Source organism: Cordyceps militaris, assembly GCF_000225605.1.
Source record: "Cordyceps militaris CM01 unplaced genomic scaffold CCM_S00003, whole genome shotgun sequence".
Taxonomy (NCBI): Eukaryota; Fungi; Ascomycota; class Sordariomycetes; order Hypocreales; family Cordycipitaceae; genus Cordyceps; species Cordyceps militaris.
In genome coordinates this window covers 2,891,007-2,906,996 of record NW_006271971.1, presented here as the reverse complement: position 1 = coordinate 2,906,996, position 15,990 = coordinate 2,891,007, and the positions used below count along the sequence as shown (strand labels likewise).

Genomic DNA, 15,990 nt, shown 5'->3' with positions numbered 1-15,990 from the left:
CCAGGAGGAATCTCAAGGCAGCTTTCACGTAGAGTCTGTACTTGTCCTTTGGCAGCTGGACGACGACAGGTGCTCAGGGAGTTCTGCTCTGGTGTGCCAGTGGGCGTTGGGGGTCCTGCTGGCATTTCATCCCATCGGCTTTCTGGAAGCTTTTCGGCGTCCGCCTCCATCTCAGCCAAAGGTGATCAACCTTGTATAGCTGTATCACGATGGAGGCGGACGCCGAAAAGCATCTTTACAATCGATCAGATGAAATACCAGGAAGACCCCTAAAGCCCACTAGCACACCAAAGCCAGAAGTTCAGCCACTCCAAGAGCTCCAGGTAAGCGATGATGCAATGTGCCATAGAGTAAACGTCCGCCCCCATCAACTTGCTAAGGCGTCTTGGCACTTTCAACAACAAAGTATCTACCAGCCCTCTTCGATGCCGTAGAGAGAGCATCCCACTTTTCAGCTTCCGATTCAATCTCTTCCCTGACTCTCCTCGGCCGCTTGTAGTGCCCTACGCGAATTTCCTTGGCGAGGACGTCTTGAAGATCGCCCAGCCCAATCGTACCCTCTTTCTGTCCCTCTTCTGTCTCGTCTCGTATCGCTCGGAGAGGCTCCAGGCCGGTGGTGTCGACTCGTTGGACAGCCTTGACGAAATGCAGCTGGCTTTGCAGGGTCGCCATCATCGAAGCCTCTTCTTCCTCGGACCTGGGTAGCGGCAGCGCGGACAGCTTGAGCAGGTGGTGTAGTTGTGCTGGTGTGATGATCTCGGCTGGCGACGCGTCGTTGTCCGCCAGAAGGGAGCGAACAGACCACGTTGGCTTCGCTAGAATTTTATGCGCGGTGGAAGATGTGGTAGACGACGCCGCTTTGCGATGTTGGGATGAGACGAGTTGCGACATGCGCCGGGGGGCGACAGCTCTGCAACGAGAGCAGACGAAGCTAGGAACCGACATTGTTGTCCTTGCTTTTGTTATCGAGGAGAATATGTAGACTGCAACGCAGATTCCGCAAAGCTGTGAGTGCTTGAACAAGATAAAACAGTGGAGCAGACTGGACGCCCGGGCGGTCAGTCAGCGGCCCAGCGTCATAGGCCAAGCTAGGTCCGGCGGCTGTGTTGACTACGTATCACTTCCTTTACATGCGACAAGTATCCTTCTCAGAGTCTCTACCATACGAGAAGTGACGTCGCAAACATTTTCCAGGATAATTTTCAACATCACTTCAGAGATTTCAACCTCCCACCATGGCCCAAGACCCTCGTGCTCTGCTCTTGAAGGTGCGCCGAGGATAACCCCTCCCCCACTCCCCACGCTCGCCCGAAACAGCCCTGAACTGACTGTTGCCTCGTTTTCCAATACAACAGGCCGATAAGACGCTGCAAGGTGCCGGCAGCGGCTTCAGCTTCTTTGGCGGCCGCGAGGAAAAGTACCAGAATGCCGCCGACTTGTATGTCCAGGCGGCCAACGCCTTCAAGATGCAGAAGCAGGGTTAGTCGCATACGGCCCTCGTTGGCGCCCGTTGGCTCCGAAACTGACACCTACCCCTATGCGTACAGATCTCGAAGCCGGAAAGGCGTTTGAAAGGGCTGCTGAAGTCTTCACCAAGAACCTCAACGAACCCGACGACGCCGCCAACAGCCTCATCGATGCCTTCAAGGCGTACCGAAAGACCGATGCCAAAGCCGCCGTCCGATGCGTAAAAGTGGCAATCCAGCGCTATTGCGCCAAGGGAAACTTCAGAAGAGCGGCCAGTCAGCAGGAGGCTCTAGCTGAAGTCTACGAGCAGGAGCTTGGTGACAACAAGAGCGCACTGGAGGCGTGCGAGTCTGCTGCTTCGTGGTACGATGGCGACAATGCCACTGCGTAAGCGCCCCCCGTTTTCATCTCCCAAAATGTGTATGACTCCAATATCTAACACATCCATCCGGTAGCCTCGCGAACAAACTCTGGATCAAAGTTGCCGACATGGCCGGTCTTGAGGGAGACTACTACAAGGCCATCGAGAACTATGAAAAGGTGGCCACAGTGTCAATTGACAACAACCTCATGAAGTACAGTGTCAAAGAATACTTCCTCAAAGCTGGCATTTGCCACCTTGCCAGCGGCGACATGGTTGCCACCCAGCGCGCTCTCGACAAGTACCGCGAGATGGACCCTTCCTTTGCTTCGCAGCGCGAGCACCTGCTCCTCGTCGACCTCTGCGAGGCGATCGAGGCCAAGAGCCAAGAACAATTTACGGATAAACTGTTCCAGTACGATCAGATGAGCAAGCTCGACAAGTGGAAGACTAGCATGTTGGTGAAAGTGCGGGAGGGCATCGAGGAAGCCGATGATGAGTTTGCTTAAGTTCAGAGTGCACAATATCTTGGTTATGGCGTATTATAAAACAAATTTATCCTTTTTATTCTTACAGAAATGTCGCCCTAGTAATTGTGTTGACGGCTCGCTTGTATATTCATTGATGAGGTTGGTAGGTAGCTTCATATGGGGTGAGCGATTGTCACCAACCTACCTATGCGATGGCCACAAACGATCGAAATCAAATTGACGTGTTGCTGCTTGAAATAATTGCTGAAACATGCACTAGTTACAAGCGTACATCCTGTCGACCCGTCTTGAAATTCAACACAGAATATTATTCAACTACTAAAAAAGTACCTGGGCCTTGCCACAAACCCACGCCCCATTTTTTTGGGTTCCTTGTCGTGGCATCCGAACGTCGCTCCCCAAGCAGTCTTGTCTTCATCCTCACCCCATCGACATTTGCTCTTCGCATTCTGCTTTATTACCCCGGACCGTACCTATCGAGTCGCGTTACTCTGACACCCCAATTCAGCATATATCTGGGCATCGAACGGCCCCCTCCTCACCTAGAACCCGCCCCGACGTCGCGCCGCCGCCCTCCTACCCAACGATTCGGCACAATCGAAATCGTGGCCAGCCGTCCCTCATCGCACATTGATTAGCTTGAACCAGCCAGAGGTTGCGGTGGCCTCCGACATATGCCCCTAATGACCCGCCCTCAGAGCTCTCCGATTCTTTCGCAACTGCGTGGCGCAAAGACCTTTGCCGAACAGACTGTCGCACTTCAGGCGCTAAAGAATGAAATCGTGGGACATGTCCAGCGAAAGGAAGAGTGGGTGTCTGTGGGTGTCCTGGAGCCCATTGTGAGGTCTCTAGTGACGACGCGATCTCCTATGAAGACGAATGACAAAGACACACGACAGTCCGCCACATTGCGCCCGCTTTCTGAGGAAGACGGTGTCAAGCTACAAGCGCTACAGCTCATAAGCAGCTTTGCGACCGGTGCGTGTGAAGTCATGGGTGCTTACATGTGGCGACAATGTGCTAACTTCCTTCAGGTGGTCCTGCTTTCCTGTCACCGCTCAGTGCCGCCATGGCACTCCCCGCCATTCTCAACAACATTTCGCCTGCTTCCGCCCCGACTCAGATCATTTCTGCCGCCTTAAAGGCCCTCACAACTATTGCTGATGCTGCATTGCTGGCGTCGCCGCCTTGCACTTTCAACATTGACGCCATCGCCGATCAAGTTTTCCTCCCACAGCACATTGGGTCGCTCAGTATTATTCTAGCTTCATCATCCGCGGCGGGAGTGAGCATGGCCACCTTCAGACAGAACACTCTCGCTATTGGCATCATATGTCGTCTCTGCCGCGAGGAGCGTCATCAACAGGCGCTTACTGCCGCTGGTGTACTGGACCTCTTGGCCACGCAACTAGCCAGCATTGCTGTTCGTGATGGTTTCGTCGTTCCGGGTGCGGAGGAGTCAGCTTATAGAGATGCCATATCCGGTGCATTCCCTGTAGCAGCTAGAAACTGCGCCAAAATTGGACTGGTTCTGGACGCGATCAGTGCCATTCTTGGAGATTCCAAGTACCGTGCCACTCGGTTGATTAATTCGCCTTCCTTGTTAGCGGTGTTTCCTTCAATAGAGGCTCGCAACTTTCCCCCAATTGGAATGAGCAGAAGCCAAGAACCAGATGGGGAGCCGTCCAGACCCAAGTGTCTAACAGCTATGGAATACCTTCTTCCGGCCGTCGTCATCCCGCGAACACGAAGCGGCACGTCGACACCATTCTCTCATCCGGACTACCCTGAAATAAAGGGCAGCCGCAAAGGAAAATCCGGTATCCTACTGCCGGAGGCTACTCGCTTCCATGTACCGGGCCACAACGGTTCATACCCGATCTCGGATATTGAAAGTCCGCTCGTTCCTTGGCTTGTGTATCTAGTGAGATCGCTTGGTGATGTGGAACGCCTTTCGGCTCTATCGGTTCTTGCTTCAATTTTCAGAGCTGGACTCTGTCTGGCAATTGCACGAGAGACAACTTTAGCTTTGCTGGTAGTACCGGTACTTATCAACAGTATCGAAAAACACGATAAAGAAACCAAGGACGACAAGGAGGTGGAGGATATTGAGGACGTCAGAACTTTGACGAGACATTACGTGCTGGAGCGGGCCCCTGTCATCCTCGCACGTCTCATAACCGACTGTGAATTCTTGCAGAAAGCGGCTTTCGACTGTGACGCTGTCAAAGTACTCACGAAACTACTCAAAAACACCTATCGGCCACTCCCACGGATCCAGCCTCAATACTGGTCATCCCACGCTGAAGAGGGGATGGAAGTAGAGGATGCGTCGCCAACGCATCGCCTTGGAGATGGTGGTATTCATCCCGTGATGGTTCACCGCATGCGAGCACGTGAAGCTGTTCTCAAAGCAATCGGCGCAATGGCTGGCTCTGAAGAAAACTATAGAAAAGCACTAGTGCTTGAGGACTTTGTACCATACGTGGTAGAATCGCTCAGCGAGTTTCCTGGGAAGCCTCGACAAGCCAAGGATCACAAGGACAAGAACACAGTTCAACAAGCTCGTACCAGCCCAGATCCCAATTATGGCACCAACCCTATCAGTGTCATCATTGCGGCCTGTTTTGTGGCCAGGATGCTGTCGAGATCTGTCCATACGTCCCGAACGGCATTGATTGACCACAATATCGCGGCGCCTATTCTCAATGCTATGAAGCACTCGGATATCAACTTACGAATTGCTGCAACTGCAACTGTCGCGAATCTCGTTGTTTCCGTCAGTCCATCAAAAGACGTAGGTACAATATTGACAATCAGTATCGCTCAATCTAACATTCTCTAGTATCTCACAGAACATGGAGTTATGAAGGTGCTCTGCGAGCATGCACACTCTTACAATCCTGCACTTCGGCTTAATGCTCTTTGGGCCCTGAAGCATTTCGTCGATGGAGTTTCGGCCAGTACTAGGAAGACGTGCTTGGAGCTGCTAGAGCCAGCCTGGTTGATTCAACTAATCAGCGATGAAGAGCAGGACGACAGTTCATACAGCACATCAAGGATGGGAGATGACTTGGATGAAGAGATGGATGGTGAGCAGCTTGAAATCCAGCCGCGTTGGATGTACGCAGCCAAAGGCTCCATTCATTTCGTGGACGCTTCGGGGTCTTCTAAGCTTCGCCAGATCGAGGACTATTTATCCACTATCCGCGAGTCTGAAGGCAATCCGGTCCCGAAAGCGCGCAATGATATCATCGCAGTTCAAGAACAAGGCGTGGACTTTATTCGCAACCTGATAGGTCGTGTTGATGGAGGTGCGGGAGCAGACTCGGCCGCCGCCAACCCTGAAGTTATAGATTACCTGTTCAGGTCATTGGGACAGGATCGCCTGTTTGATATCCTGGCTGCAAAGCTGCGCGCCAGGGTCTTGCATCCATTTGTGCGCAGAACAACACTTGCCGGCCCCGAATCGAAGATTTCGCACCCAAACGCACGTATTGTTACTGTCGTCATATATATACTGACGCATATTGCGGCAACCGGCCCGCGTTACTGCCAGTTTGTCGTCTCGCAAACGGAACTCCTCAAACTCCTGGCTCAGCAGGCCAACAACAAAGACAATGAAGTACGCCTGGCACTGTGCCGTCTGCTTTACAACCTGACGACTAAAGATAATGGGGCAGAGGTACAGGCGTGCGCGCAGCGTGCGGCCGAACTTAAGCGCCTCGGCTTCTCTACTAAGATGGAGACTTTGATGAAGCAGGATAGAGACCTGAATGTCCGAGAAAACGCTCGCATGGTCACTTGGCTTATTGACAATCCTGCTAGCTAAGGGATACAAAAGATGAGAAACTACAACAAAGATCTACATGTCGCTACTTTATCTTTGATAAGGGAGCAGTTGAATGCATGGTGTATACAATTTGCTACAAGCACAAAAGTTACTGGTGCTGCATACTGTTTGAAGAGGGGCTTTTTTGTTTTTTGTCTGGAACCCGTTCATGATTTAGCCTAGCGATAATTTGACCAAACGCTTGAGTTGTACAAGAAAAGAGCCAGATAACGGGTTAAACATGGACATGCACAAAATAACGACGAGGCCTCGGAAGTCTGCCGTCGAGAGAGGTCTTGCAAGCCCTCGGGGGGTTATCATCGTGCGCAACGGCTTGTCTTCGACCAAGCACTTGTTTTAAATACGTCAAAGGCACTATTTCTAGAACCCCACAAGTATTCAATACTTGTTACTACCCGTAGTCGAGACACTGGCGTTGACGCGTCAAATCGTGGCCTCTGACCCAGTGCCAACGCATGGGTACAAAGCCTCATTGCTCCAGTGATGAGAATGAAAACGTGCTTATGATTCAGAGAGCAAGGGACGGGAAGCCGTGTCTGGAATTTGGCTCCAGCCTTCTTCCCGCGACGGTCCATGCTTGCCAATGTCTTGTCTTGCCGTTGTCTTGCCATACCCGCCCCCTCTCCAGACGTCACTTGCGTGCCAAAGGCTCAAGACTTGCTCCAGCAAGCCAGATGAACCGGTCTTCCGTATTTGTTCTTCCGTCCCTCCGTTGGGAGCTAGGTTGTCCAGAAGCGTGCTACACCCGTGGTGATACAGAATCAAGGGTTCACAGTGGCGGGGATGTGGAAGCTCAAGATGTACCTAGAGAATGTAACAGAGAGGAATTAGAGGATCAGTCAGGTGAACTTCCCCCAAAAGGTATCACGGGCCGCCCACGTTGCGTCTTGAACCCGACTTTGCTGACGCACTTGTTCCCGCCTTGGCTTTGGTTCCTTCGGCTCACACAGAAACGCACAGTCAAGGTTTCAAGTACACAGAGCGGTCAAGGCTTGTTTGCCAATGTCACTTTGGTATTCTGGCATAAATTTAGATTCAAATGACTGGTAATAAATAGATAGTTCGAATGAGACATGAGACAGCGAACATTGACATTGTTGAAATGGCCATGGCTTCGCGCGTCCGACGCGAAGCCTTGCGACATGCTTGGCATGATACGTTGAGAAGTAACGTGACGAATATCCTTCCAGTAGTGCGCTGCGCCGGTTCACAGGGAAGGGAGAGTACTGGTAGTTGACTACACTGAAGACAAGGAACGGAACACATCTCGATGTGTAGTTTCCGTGGAAGACTTTTCGCCCGCTTAGCATGGCAGGGCAGCGAGAGAGACAGGGCCAAAGCGGGAAAAGGAAATAATTGATCAAGTGAAAAGGCTCCTAGGTAGAACAAGGACTGGTGACATCCATCAAGATCACAGCGCCCACTAGAATTCATACTCTCGGGAACGTGTAACTACAACTTCGTGCAACGGTTTATTTATGCATGTATTGCATTGACTCAAATGTTCTCACAGATAGACTCGGCAGGCAAAAGATAACCCTTGTCTTTCTTTTTCTTTCTTTTTCTCTTTTTTTTTACTTTTCGTATGGGGTTTGACCTCGGTGGCCGGCAATCTCATTCGCGCGTAGGTAGGGATTATTGCAGGGGGGAAAGGAGGAGGCTGTGAGACACTGTTGCGGTGACGGTCACCCCAGAATTTGGGCTAAAAACTGCTGTGCTCATATCAACTCGGTAGATCGTGACATGGCACACCCCGTGTTATGCGTAAATTCTTACCTTGTTTCGCGATATTACCTGGCCTTCTATAACGAGCCGGCTATAACGAAGATGAGATGAACTGGTTGTGGGGGTACGCTCTCGAGCTGCATGTCTTGAATAGCAAATACCCTCCCCTTTTCTGTGCATACTGTAAGGATACTGCATAATAAAGGAAAATTTAACACAATTCATTGGTGACTTGCAAGTCAGGGCTGATGGATGTATCAGTCAAATGGTAATCGACAAGAAAGAGTCTTGGCACTTGCCGCGTCGTTTAACAAGACAAACACCTAATATTAGCAAACCAAGAACCTCAACATGCCAAGAGCCAGGAAATGTCTTGCAACACAACCTCGAGGAGCCTCGAGCCGGCGCCGGCGTCGGTTGGCTATGCGTCTTTTTGGGTGGCGGCGGCGCGATTCGAGCCCACAGTGCGCATGTCTCGGCAGCTTCTTTTTTGTCCGGGGTTTGATTTCCTTGACAGATACTGTGCTCCGTACGGAGGGAGTATGAAGTATGAAGTACATAGGACCGTTGGAAAACAACCGTTGGTGGCGGTGTGACGACAGTGCAGAGCACAGCACGCCACCAAGCCACGAAACGAGGCACTGGTCGATGAAAGGCACGAACCGACGAAGGATGCGAAAGCAAACTCTTCCTCTTTTTTTAGATGCATCGATGTATATTAGCTGCGGAGCAATGATTGAGTGTCTGCAGCAAGGTTCGTGGGGAACCCTCGGTGGTTGGTACTATGGACGGCATCTCTCAGCAGGGGGTTCGGCGAGAAAGGCCAACACGAGCGGCGCTTCGAGGCTTCATTGTCTGTAGTAGCTGTGGTCGTACAATGATGAAACTTGGGCCTAGTGTCCGTTGCTTGGGACGTCTTGTGACTGCTCGTCTCAGTGCCGCTGTGAGGAATTCAATCTTCGGTCCCATCGCGGCGACCAAACACGCCGAGAGCATGTTTGATGCAGAGAAGCAAACAGGAAGCCTGTGATGCTGAGGCTTATGTGATGAGGCCGGCTTTGCTTCTTGGTATGCTCTCGTTGTGTGACTGGTGACGATGTCATCATGCTCTCACAAGCATTCTGACATAACTCGCTTTTCGGGGACATGCAGCTTGCGCAAGGCCAACCCAACTGACAGGCGGGTCTGCGGTGCAGCTGTGTAAGTGGCGAGCACTTTACGTCAAGTTGCACCACAACTGTTTGCGCAAGTGTACATTGCAATGAGGTCAGGGTTTTCTGCGTTGTACAGTGTCGTGTAGCCAAAACTGTCAAAAATTGGTTGTTGGCACCTTGTAGTCAGGATGTTCCCTGAACAACTCATATTCGAGAGGATACGTTGAATGCGAGCCCTACTGCCTCTACCCGGCAGTGCGGAAAGGACGGGGGTAACTGATGCAGAAGCTGCACATCATTGCTTTTGCGATGAGAGCGAATGGATCAATATGCATGCACTTCATCCCACGGGCTGTGAGACGCGGCCCTACCCTACGTGCAGGGCGATACCAAAAGGTGGATAACAAAGGCAACAACTCCCCACAACTGGGGAAAGAGGTCCTGGTAGAATACTGGTCAGAAGGAATGGATGTCGATCAGAGGCGCTAGGGGCGAGGATTTGCTTGCTTTTTTGTCAGAAATCGAGGGGTTTTTCATGGTCGCGTATGGCTTGCAGATGAAGAGGACCGTGCCCTGTGGGTTCAATCAACGCGCGAGCAATGGTCATGCTCCCGTTTCTTGTGACCTTGTGAGATCAGTAACTACCCGTAGTTACATTGACGATGCGTATCTGGAACCTTGGGGTGCAAGTTTTGCCAGGATGCACAGCTCGCAAGACACAGCGACAGCCTGACGAGTGGAAATTGCTCCGAGCGCCGACTGCCGTTGCCGAAATCGTAACTCTTCAACGGATCAGGTCGGGGGCAAGGCGTTGGCTGAACCAAAGAAAACGTGGTTGTGGCGCCCAATTGACAAAGATTGGCATTGCAGACCACATGGCAAAGTGGACACGAGAGTTTGTTGTGAATCGAGGCTTGAAACTGTTTGTTAGTCGCATTTATTACGGATAGCTCTTTCCATGAACCAAGAAAAGAAACGAAACCCCCAAGGCCTTGTTTGTACGAAGTAGTACCGAGTACCCCGTAATAATCCCTCTGTCGTCAATGCGGGCATTTTTCTTGGGAATGTGGTGGGCTCTTTGGCCGATTGGGAAATTACACAGGGGGGGAAAAAGATGGGCGGCGGCTTCTTTCGACGTCTCATCGTCGCAATGGGGCGCGCTTGGCGTCTGAGGAGACAAAGAAAAAACGTGGCGAGAGAGGAGGAGGCGTTTGACCGGAATACGGGATGCCACAGTAGAAAAAGTGACAGGCGATACTCTGTAGTTGACGGGAAACCATGCGCGCCACAACCCTTCTGGCCGTGTTGCCTCAACGTCTAACGTCTTCTGGGGAACTGGGGCGAGACATGGAGTACCGGTATTCCGGAGTATGTTGCACCTCTTCTCTTCAAAGCCTTGCGAATAAAGGTGAGGCGTACCGGCCCGCCCAGCGGACGGGTAGCCATGTGGGCGGGAAGAGAGACGTTGCCAAGGAAAAAGCAACAACGCTCTCTCTCTGGTATCCTGGTGGCTTGCTTAAAAAGGTGAAAACTGACGAGAAAGATGGAGCATCGGCGTACTGGTGCACTGCCCAAAAACCATGGCGTTTTTGTTTTTGCTGCTCGTCGGGGACCGGTCTGAAGAAGAGCAGGTTACCAAATCGATAACTATCGGTTAATGAAGAGGCTTGCGTCTTTTTCATATTGGCAAGCAAAGAAACCACGCCGGGAAGCCTCGTTGGACGATTGAAAGGGATAGTACTCCGTAGAGATTCGGGTAGCTTTAGCTTGATGATGCTGTGCTAGCTTCGCCATCGCTCTCTGCCCTGGTAGCTTCGCCCACAAAGTCGACTTTGATCAATATCAGCGACTCTGTTTCGATAAGTTGGCGCGATAGCAAGGCACTGACAACTATCCGTACACGTCGGATAAGAGGCAGGGGGAGTCGGGGCAATGACCGTTTTGCTGCTGCTGCGTGTCGGTGCACGGTGAGGGGGGGCAGATGTGGAAGATGTCATTCCCGGGCCGCATTTTTCCTTTGCCTCGCTAATAATACTCGATTGCAGCCTTCCGTCGAGCCCGGCGAAACCACATAGAAAAACGGGGGCTTCGAGGGCCTGTGTGTCAAGTCCCCCAACAGCGCACAGGCTAGTGCCGAGATGCGATCGTCTCGCGTCCCAAGGTTCGACTTGTGGGCAACAAGGGGGGCTGACCCGTCGTTGCGTGCCTGATTGCTGTGCAAGGGTTCGGGTCAGAATACATAATACAAGGCAACGTCTCGGGCACCGGTAGGACTGACAAGCACAGCTAGAGTCCCTTGTGCGCCGAGCGTTGTTACCAGTATGAAGCATGTACCATGTGTAACTATGGGCAAAATGGCTTCATCAGTACGGGTATTCGCAGAGTCCTCGCTAAATGATACCATCTGGTGTGAATTGCAGCGCCGCGCCGCCGACGCCACACTACTCATCGTAGCCAGCCGCAGCAGCACGACCATCATCTCTCCAAGGGGTTGGGTTGGGTGTGCACGTTTTCTCTCGCGCAGTAAACCTGTTTCCCTGCCCTTCTCTTCGTTCTTAGTGCCCCCAGCCAGTCCCTGTGATGCGTTGGTCCATGGTGTAGAGTTGCGCCTGGACCATGTTGCCGTACTGGTGGTGGTCTGTAGATTGTAACTAGATGTGCTCGCCGCAACGCTCCGGCCGAGACAGGCAGCCAACATATTCCCTTCCAGTCTCGCTTTTTTCCATCACGCGATTCGTTACTGCCTTCTTGGAGCCAGCGACAGGCCCGGTTGAGCTGCTAGCGTGCCATCCCGCCGTGGCCACTTGTTCGCGGCGTGCCCCGTGAATACGGGGAACCTTCGCAGCATTCACCAACTTTATATAGCGCCCGCATGACACCATCAATTTGAGTTGGTCTGGTGCAGTGCAATGCATCGCCACCTGCGGAAGCTCCAAGAAGCTTCAGCCATGTAGCAGATACACGAGCCGTGGTGTCTTTGGGCTAAAAATACAGGCCCTTGCCAGACTTCAGGTATTTAACCGGTATAATCTGTAGAGGAGCGGCATCTCGTGGCATCCTGGCTTGACTTGGCGTGGAATCCGCCTCCGAGGGCCGCGTATTCATGGCCTGGACATTTGTCGACGCCCGTGACGCCTCGTTATCCTTTGCCACCCTGCGAAAGTCCATGCACCAATGCAGTCATGAACAGCTTGCAGGCCGCCCATTGTGGCTTTTGCGTTCATCATCGATCGGCCCACCATGAACAAAATGGCCCTTTTTCGTCCAAGATGGTGTGGTGGGCTCCCTCACCATAATTGCCCGCTTGCCTGCATCCCTTGGCCGAGGTGTGCCAAAAGTTTTTGCTAAAAGAGAATGGACAAAAAGAAAGCAACCCTGTAATGGATGGTCAGATGGTCTGCCACCCTGTGAGTTGATTCGAGGGGAAGGCAGATGAACAGCGCGGCCTCGAGTCCCGGCCACCGTGTTTCCGTCCCAAAATAACTAATATAATCAAAATATATCTGTGTGGTTCGTGAGCGCGCCGTGGTAGTCGCTCACTAGTTAGCCAGAGGTGTGGCCGCTGCTGTCTTGGTTGTCAACCTTGTTTAACTCTTGCCACATGTTACTGCAACTTGCGTTCATGCGCCTATTTTTTTTGTTGTTGACGGGTTCGTTTCATCGTTTCTCACACAGTCACATACATACCTCTCCTGGACACGTGCGTACTGCACCTTGCAGCAGAGCATCAGAAGTCGCTACCACGCCACTGGGTGCGCGTGCTTTTTGTTAATAACGGCACTTGATTGTGCGTACATGTAATTAATACCACCTAGTTAGTTAGCTGGGCGCGGGCTCGGCTCCGGGCACCACCATTTCTTTTGTCGGCGTCGCTGGCGAGGCTGCTCTTCTCAACTACCGTGTGCCGCGCTGGCCTTCGCGGCCCTGCTTCGCCCAGATGAACACACCTTCATCTTCGTCTCTCTTTGCGTATGGTGGGAAGTACCAAGGTAACTACATGTTGGCGATACTCACTGGTTCCTGGTATGGTCAGGCCACACCACCGTACCACTCTATCCGTACGTAGTACGCAGTCGCAAAAACAAATTTGCGCACCCCTGAACCTTGCCTGCATTACTGCATTATTTTGGCGAGGCTGGACAAAAATCTCTCTTCTCAGGGACCGGGTTGCTGGGATTGCGTTTTCGGGACATTTTACAGCGCGGCAAGGGACGCAACTCCCCCGGAGCGCGCCCGCTAGCTGAAAGCTTGGCTGGGCTGATTTTGGCCGTGCGTGTCTCGCGGGGTCTGGCTCGCGTTTCTCAAGCGGCTCTTTGTTTGAGAATAGCCCTTCATTTGATATCAGGCACATCTTCATGCGGTCCTGTACGGAGCAGCAAAGTTGCAACCTTGTCCATGAGAAACGATGAAAACAAGGAAGGCGCCGCCCGACGGGAACTATTTTTATGCAAGCAATCCCGAATTGTGCACTATGCCTCTTACGGAGAACCCCTGTCACAGTGAATTCGACGTCGTTCCAGGGGTTGGCGGGGACATTGGCGCCATACTGGACCAACCATACTGTTCCGAAAGCGCGAGGACTCTTGTTGTGTGTAGTGGCGAGAAAGCGGGCGACATCCGAGCAAACCGTGGCGAAACATAGGGTTCGGCGCGGCCATGAATCTGCCACCCCATGTCAATTCACGCCACCAGTCTGTACTGTATTGAGGCTCCTGTTCGCATCGTACTTTCTATTTTCATTTGCCGAATCAGCGCCTCATATCTTCCTTCATTCCATGCTCGTTCTGCTGGGGTCTCGGGCCACGGGAGGCTTCTGAGAGAGCGTTGACGGCCGTTCAATAGTGCGTCTCTCGTTCACTGACGTTGGCGTCGAGGCCCTCTAAAAACAGACGGATGCACGAATAAAGTCACTCCTTCCTTCTGTGACGGCGTGTGTCTGCAGGGACCCCGGACGCGGGTTGCTTGGCACAGCCCAGGGAAGCGCCCCCCTGTTCCGCATCATCACATCTCAGAAAAGATACATAGTAATATCAATCCTGGTAGCGTCAAAGTGACCAGTCAACGGACGGCCTTGCCATATTGGTACCAAGTGCCAGGTTGGAGCTCCAAGGTGACTTGTGCAGGTGCTAGGTGGCAAGGATGGTGTCGATTCAAAATCAGCGCATGAGATTCCCCATCACTGGAAACGTGCTCCTCCTGACAGTTGGAGAGCGTGGTTGCCCAGCTACTAGTAGTGCGGTAGAGTGCGGTAGGGCCAGTTAGCTGATTCCGTGAATAACGATAATGCACATGCTGGTTGAAGCCGCTGCTTCTTGCGATTGAAGACTCGAGGAAAGAGTCGAGACACGTCAATAGCGCTGCTGCAAAGGGAGTAGTGCGTGCTTAGTACATAGTGTCTCATCTAGTGGGAGGCACTAGCAATAGTTTTTGGGGCGCCAACCGCGGGAGCAGGGCATTGTCTGTACTCCGTAACTAGTAACAAATAGCTGGGTTCCTGTCAGCGAGTACGGAGTAGATAACAGGTACTTTTGCACTTACAAGGCTGGGTACGGAGTAGTTGGATTCACAATGCCGAGTACGTTTGGGCGCTGGTTTGTAGTTACCAGCTTGTCGGAACACTCGCTGCCGTGATGGGCTTGTTGATCAAGTTGTCATTAACGAGTTTGAAGGAGCCGAGTATATGCATTCATTCGTCGCTGCAGCTCGCGTCGGAGCCTAAGTTAGCATCAATGAAGGAGCCAACCAGACGTCTGAACAACCAGGCGAGACTTGGGCGGGTGTGCTCTCTCCACTTACTTGGAGCCATTTTGTTGAAGACTTGGCCGCCAATGTCACTCGATGACGAGACTGGTAACTAAAACTGGTAAGCCGGTTCTTACTTATTAGTGGATGGGGTGGCGGGGGGCAGCTCTGATGGATGGATGTTTGCGCCGGGCCCGTGGTGGGCGAGTCTCCGATAGGATAACAGTTGGGCGGTCGCCAAAGACAAGACCGTGATGGGGTCTGGAAGGCGATTTCGAGGCGCCATGGTGCGGGTTTTGTCGCCATTCAAGTTTCATCATGAAGAGCTTTGACAAGAAATGCCAGTTTCGTCAGTCTAGAACCTGGTGAATTGGTTGTGGTCGAGGTAGCCTGCAGACTTGTTTCGGTGATTACAGCGCAATGCCGCATGTCGTTCAATCGGTGCCTGCAGCTCAATCCATGATTTCGGTGAGCAGCGGCGTGAGGGAGTTGCTCGTCAGGGTTAGCTGGACCCTTGTAGAAGGCGCCTTTACGTTGTGCAGCCTCGCATCCGTTCAACAGGCCTGTGGGCAATTCAGCAAACGCTGTAACTAACTTGGTACAACTGTTGCTGCTTTTATTAGTAGACTGGCAGGCAGCGTTGCAATGGGGGCTGAGGTCCACGCTCGTTCGGGTGGCGGACGGGAGACAGGCTTGAAGATGGGCAGAGCCTATCTGCTGAGATGAGTGGGCTAATAGTTATTAGGTACCTGTAAACTGAGAATCGGCGAGCAGGGTCCGCTCGTTGGCGAAAACCGTGGTCAGTGGCTGATGCTCTGGAGTGCTAGTTAGACGATGATAGGTCCGGAGGATGCTCCTTGCGGCGGAAGTGTCTGTAGGCGATGAAACGATTTGCCATGACTGTGTGATGGTGTGATGGTGTGCGTCTGAGATTTTGTTTGTTGCCGTTTTCTGACTTGTCGAGTGCAGCGAGATTTGTACATGGCGGCGTGCATTGTCGCTGTATTGGTGTACGTACTGGCTGCATGGCTTGCATAAGAGCGCCATGGCAGCGGATCTGCCACATGGCGGAACCGGAGCCGCTTTCTGGGCAATTTGGTCGTGTTATTTGGTACTGTAGGGACCAAGTTTTAAGTCTACGAGTCAACGGTGAAGAGCCAGGCTAAATTCGGTGTGGCGCATTCCAGCCTCGAGCGG

At 52.3% G+C, this 15,990-nt stretch overlaps 4 protein-coding genes across 4 annotated transcripts; 3 read left to right on the top strand and 1 right to left on the bottom strand.

Annotated features, from left to right (window-relative positions):
• Positions 1 to 375: 375 nt before the first annotated feature.
• CCM_04535 (DUF726 domain protein) lies at positions 376 to 945 on the bottom strand (the record flags this gene model as incomplete). Its single annotated transcript, XM_006669683.1, has 1 exon — positions 376 to 945. The coding sequence occupies one exon, from the start codon at positions 943 to 945 to the stop codon at positions 376 to 378; it is 570 nt and encodes a 189-aa protein (XP_006669746.1).
• A 290-nt stretch (positions 946 to 1,235) lies between these two features.
• CCM_04534 (vesicular-fusion protein sec17) lies at positions 1,236 to 2,337 on the top strand (the record flags this gene model as incomplete). Its single annotated transcript, XM_006669682.1, has 4 exons — positions 1,236 to 1,268; positions 1,356 to 1,479; positions 1,548 to 1,854; positions 1,923 to 2,337. The coding sequence occupies 4 exons, from the start codon at positions 1,236 to 1,238 to the stop codon at positions 2,335 to 2,337; spliced, it is 879 nt and encodes a 292-aa protein (XP_006669745.1).
• A 665-nt stretch (positions 2,338 to 3,002) lies between these two features.
• On the top strand, positions 3,003 to 6,151 carry CCM_04533 (Armadillo-type fold domain containing protein; the record flags this gene model as incomplete). The annotated part of the gene is made up of 3 exons (XM_006669681.1): positions 3,003 to 3,297; positions 3,354 to 5,116; positions 5,165 to 6,151. The coding sequence occupies 3 exons, from the start codon at positions 3,003 to 3,005 to the stop codon at positions 6,149 to 6,151; spliced, it is 3,045 nt and encodes a 1,014-aa protein (XP_006669744.1).
• Positions 6,152 to 12,431: 6,280 nt separating this feature from the next.
• Positions 12,432 to 13,693, top strand: CCM_04532 (uncharacterized protein; the record flags this gene model as incomplete). The annotated part of the gene is made up of 4 exons (XM_006669680.1): positions 12,432 to 12,458; positions 12,875 to 13,109; positions 13,211 to 13,336; positions 13,572 to 13,693. 4 exons carry the CDS (start codon positions 12,432 to 12,434, stop codon positions 13,691 to 13,693), a joined length of 510 nt encoding a protein of 169 aa, XP_006669743.1.
• Positions 13,694 to 15,990: the final 2,297 nt, after the last annotated feature.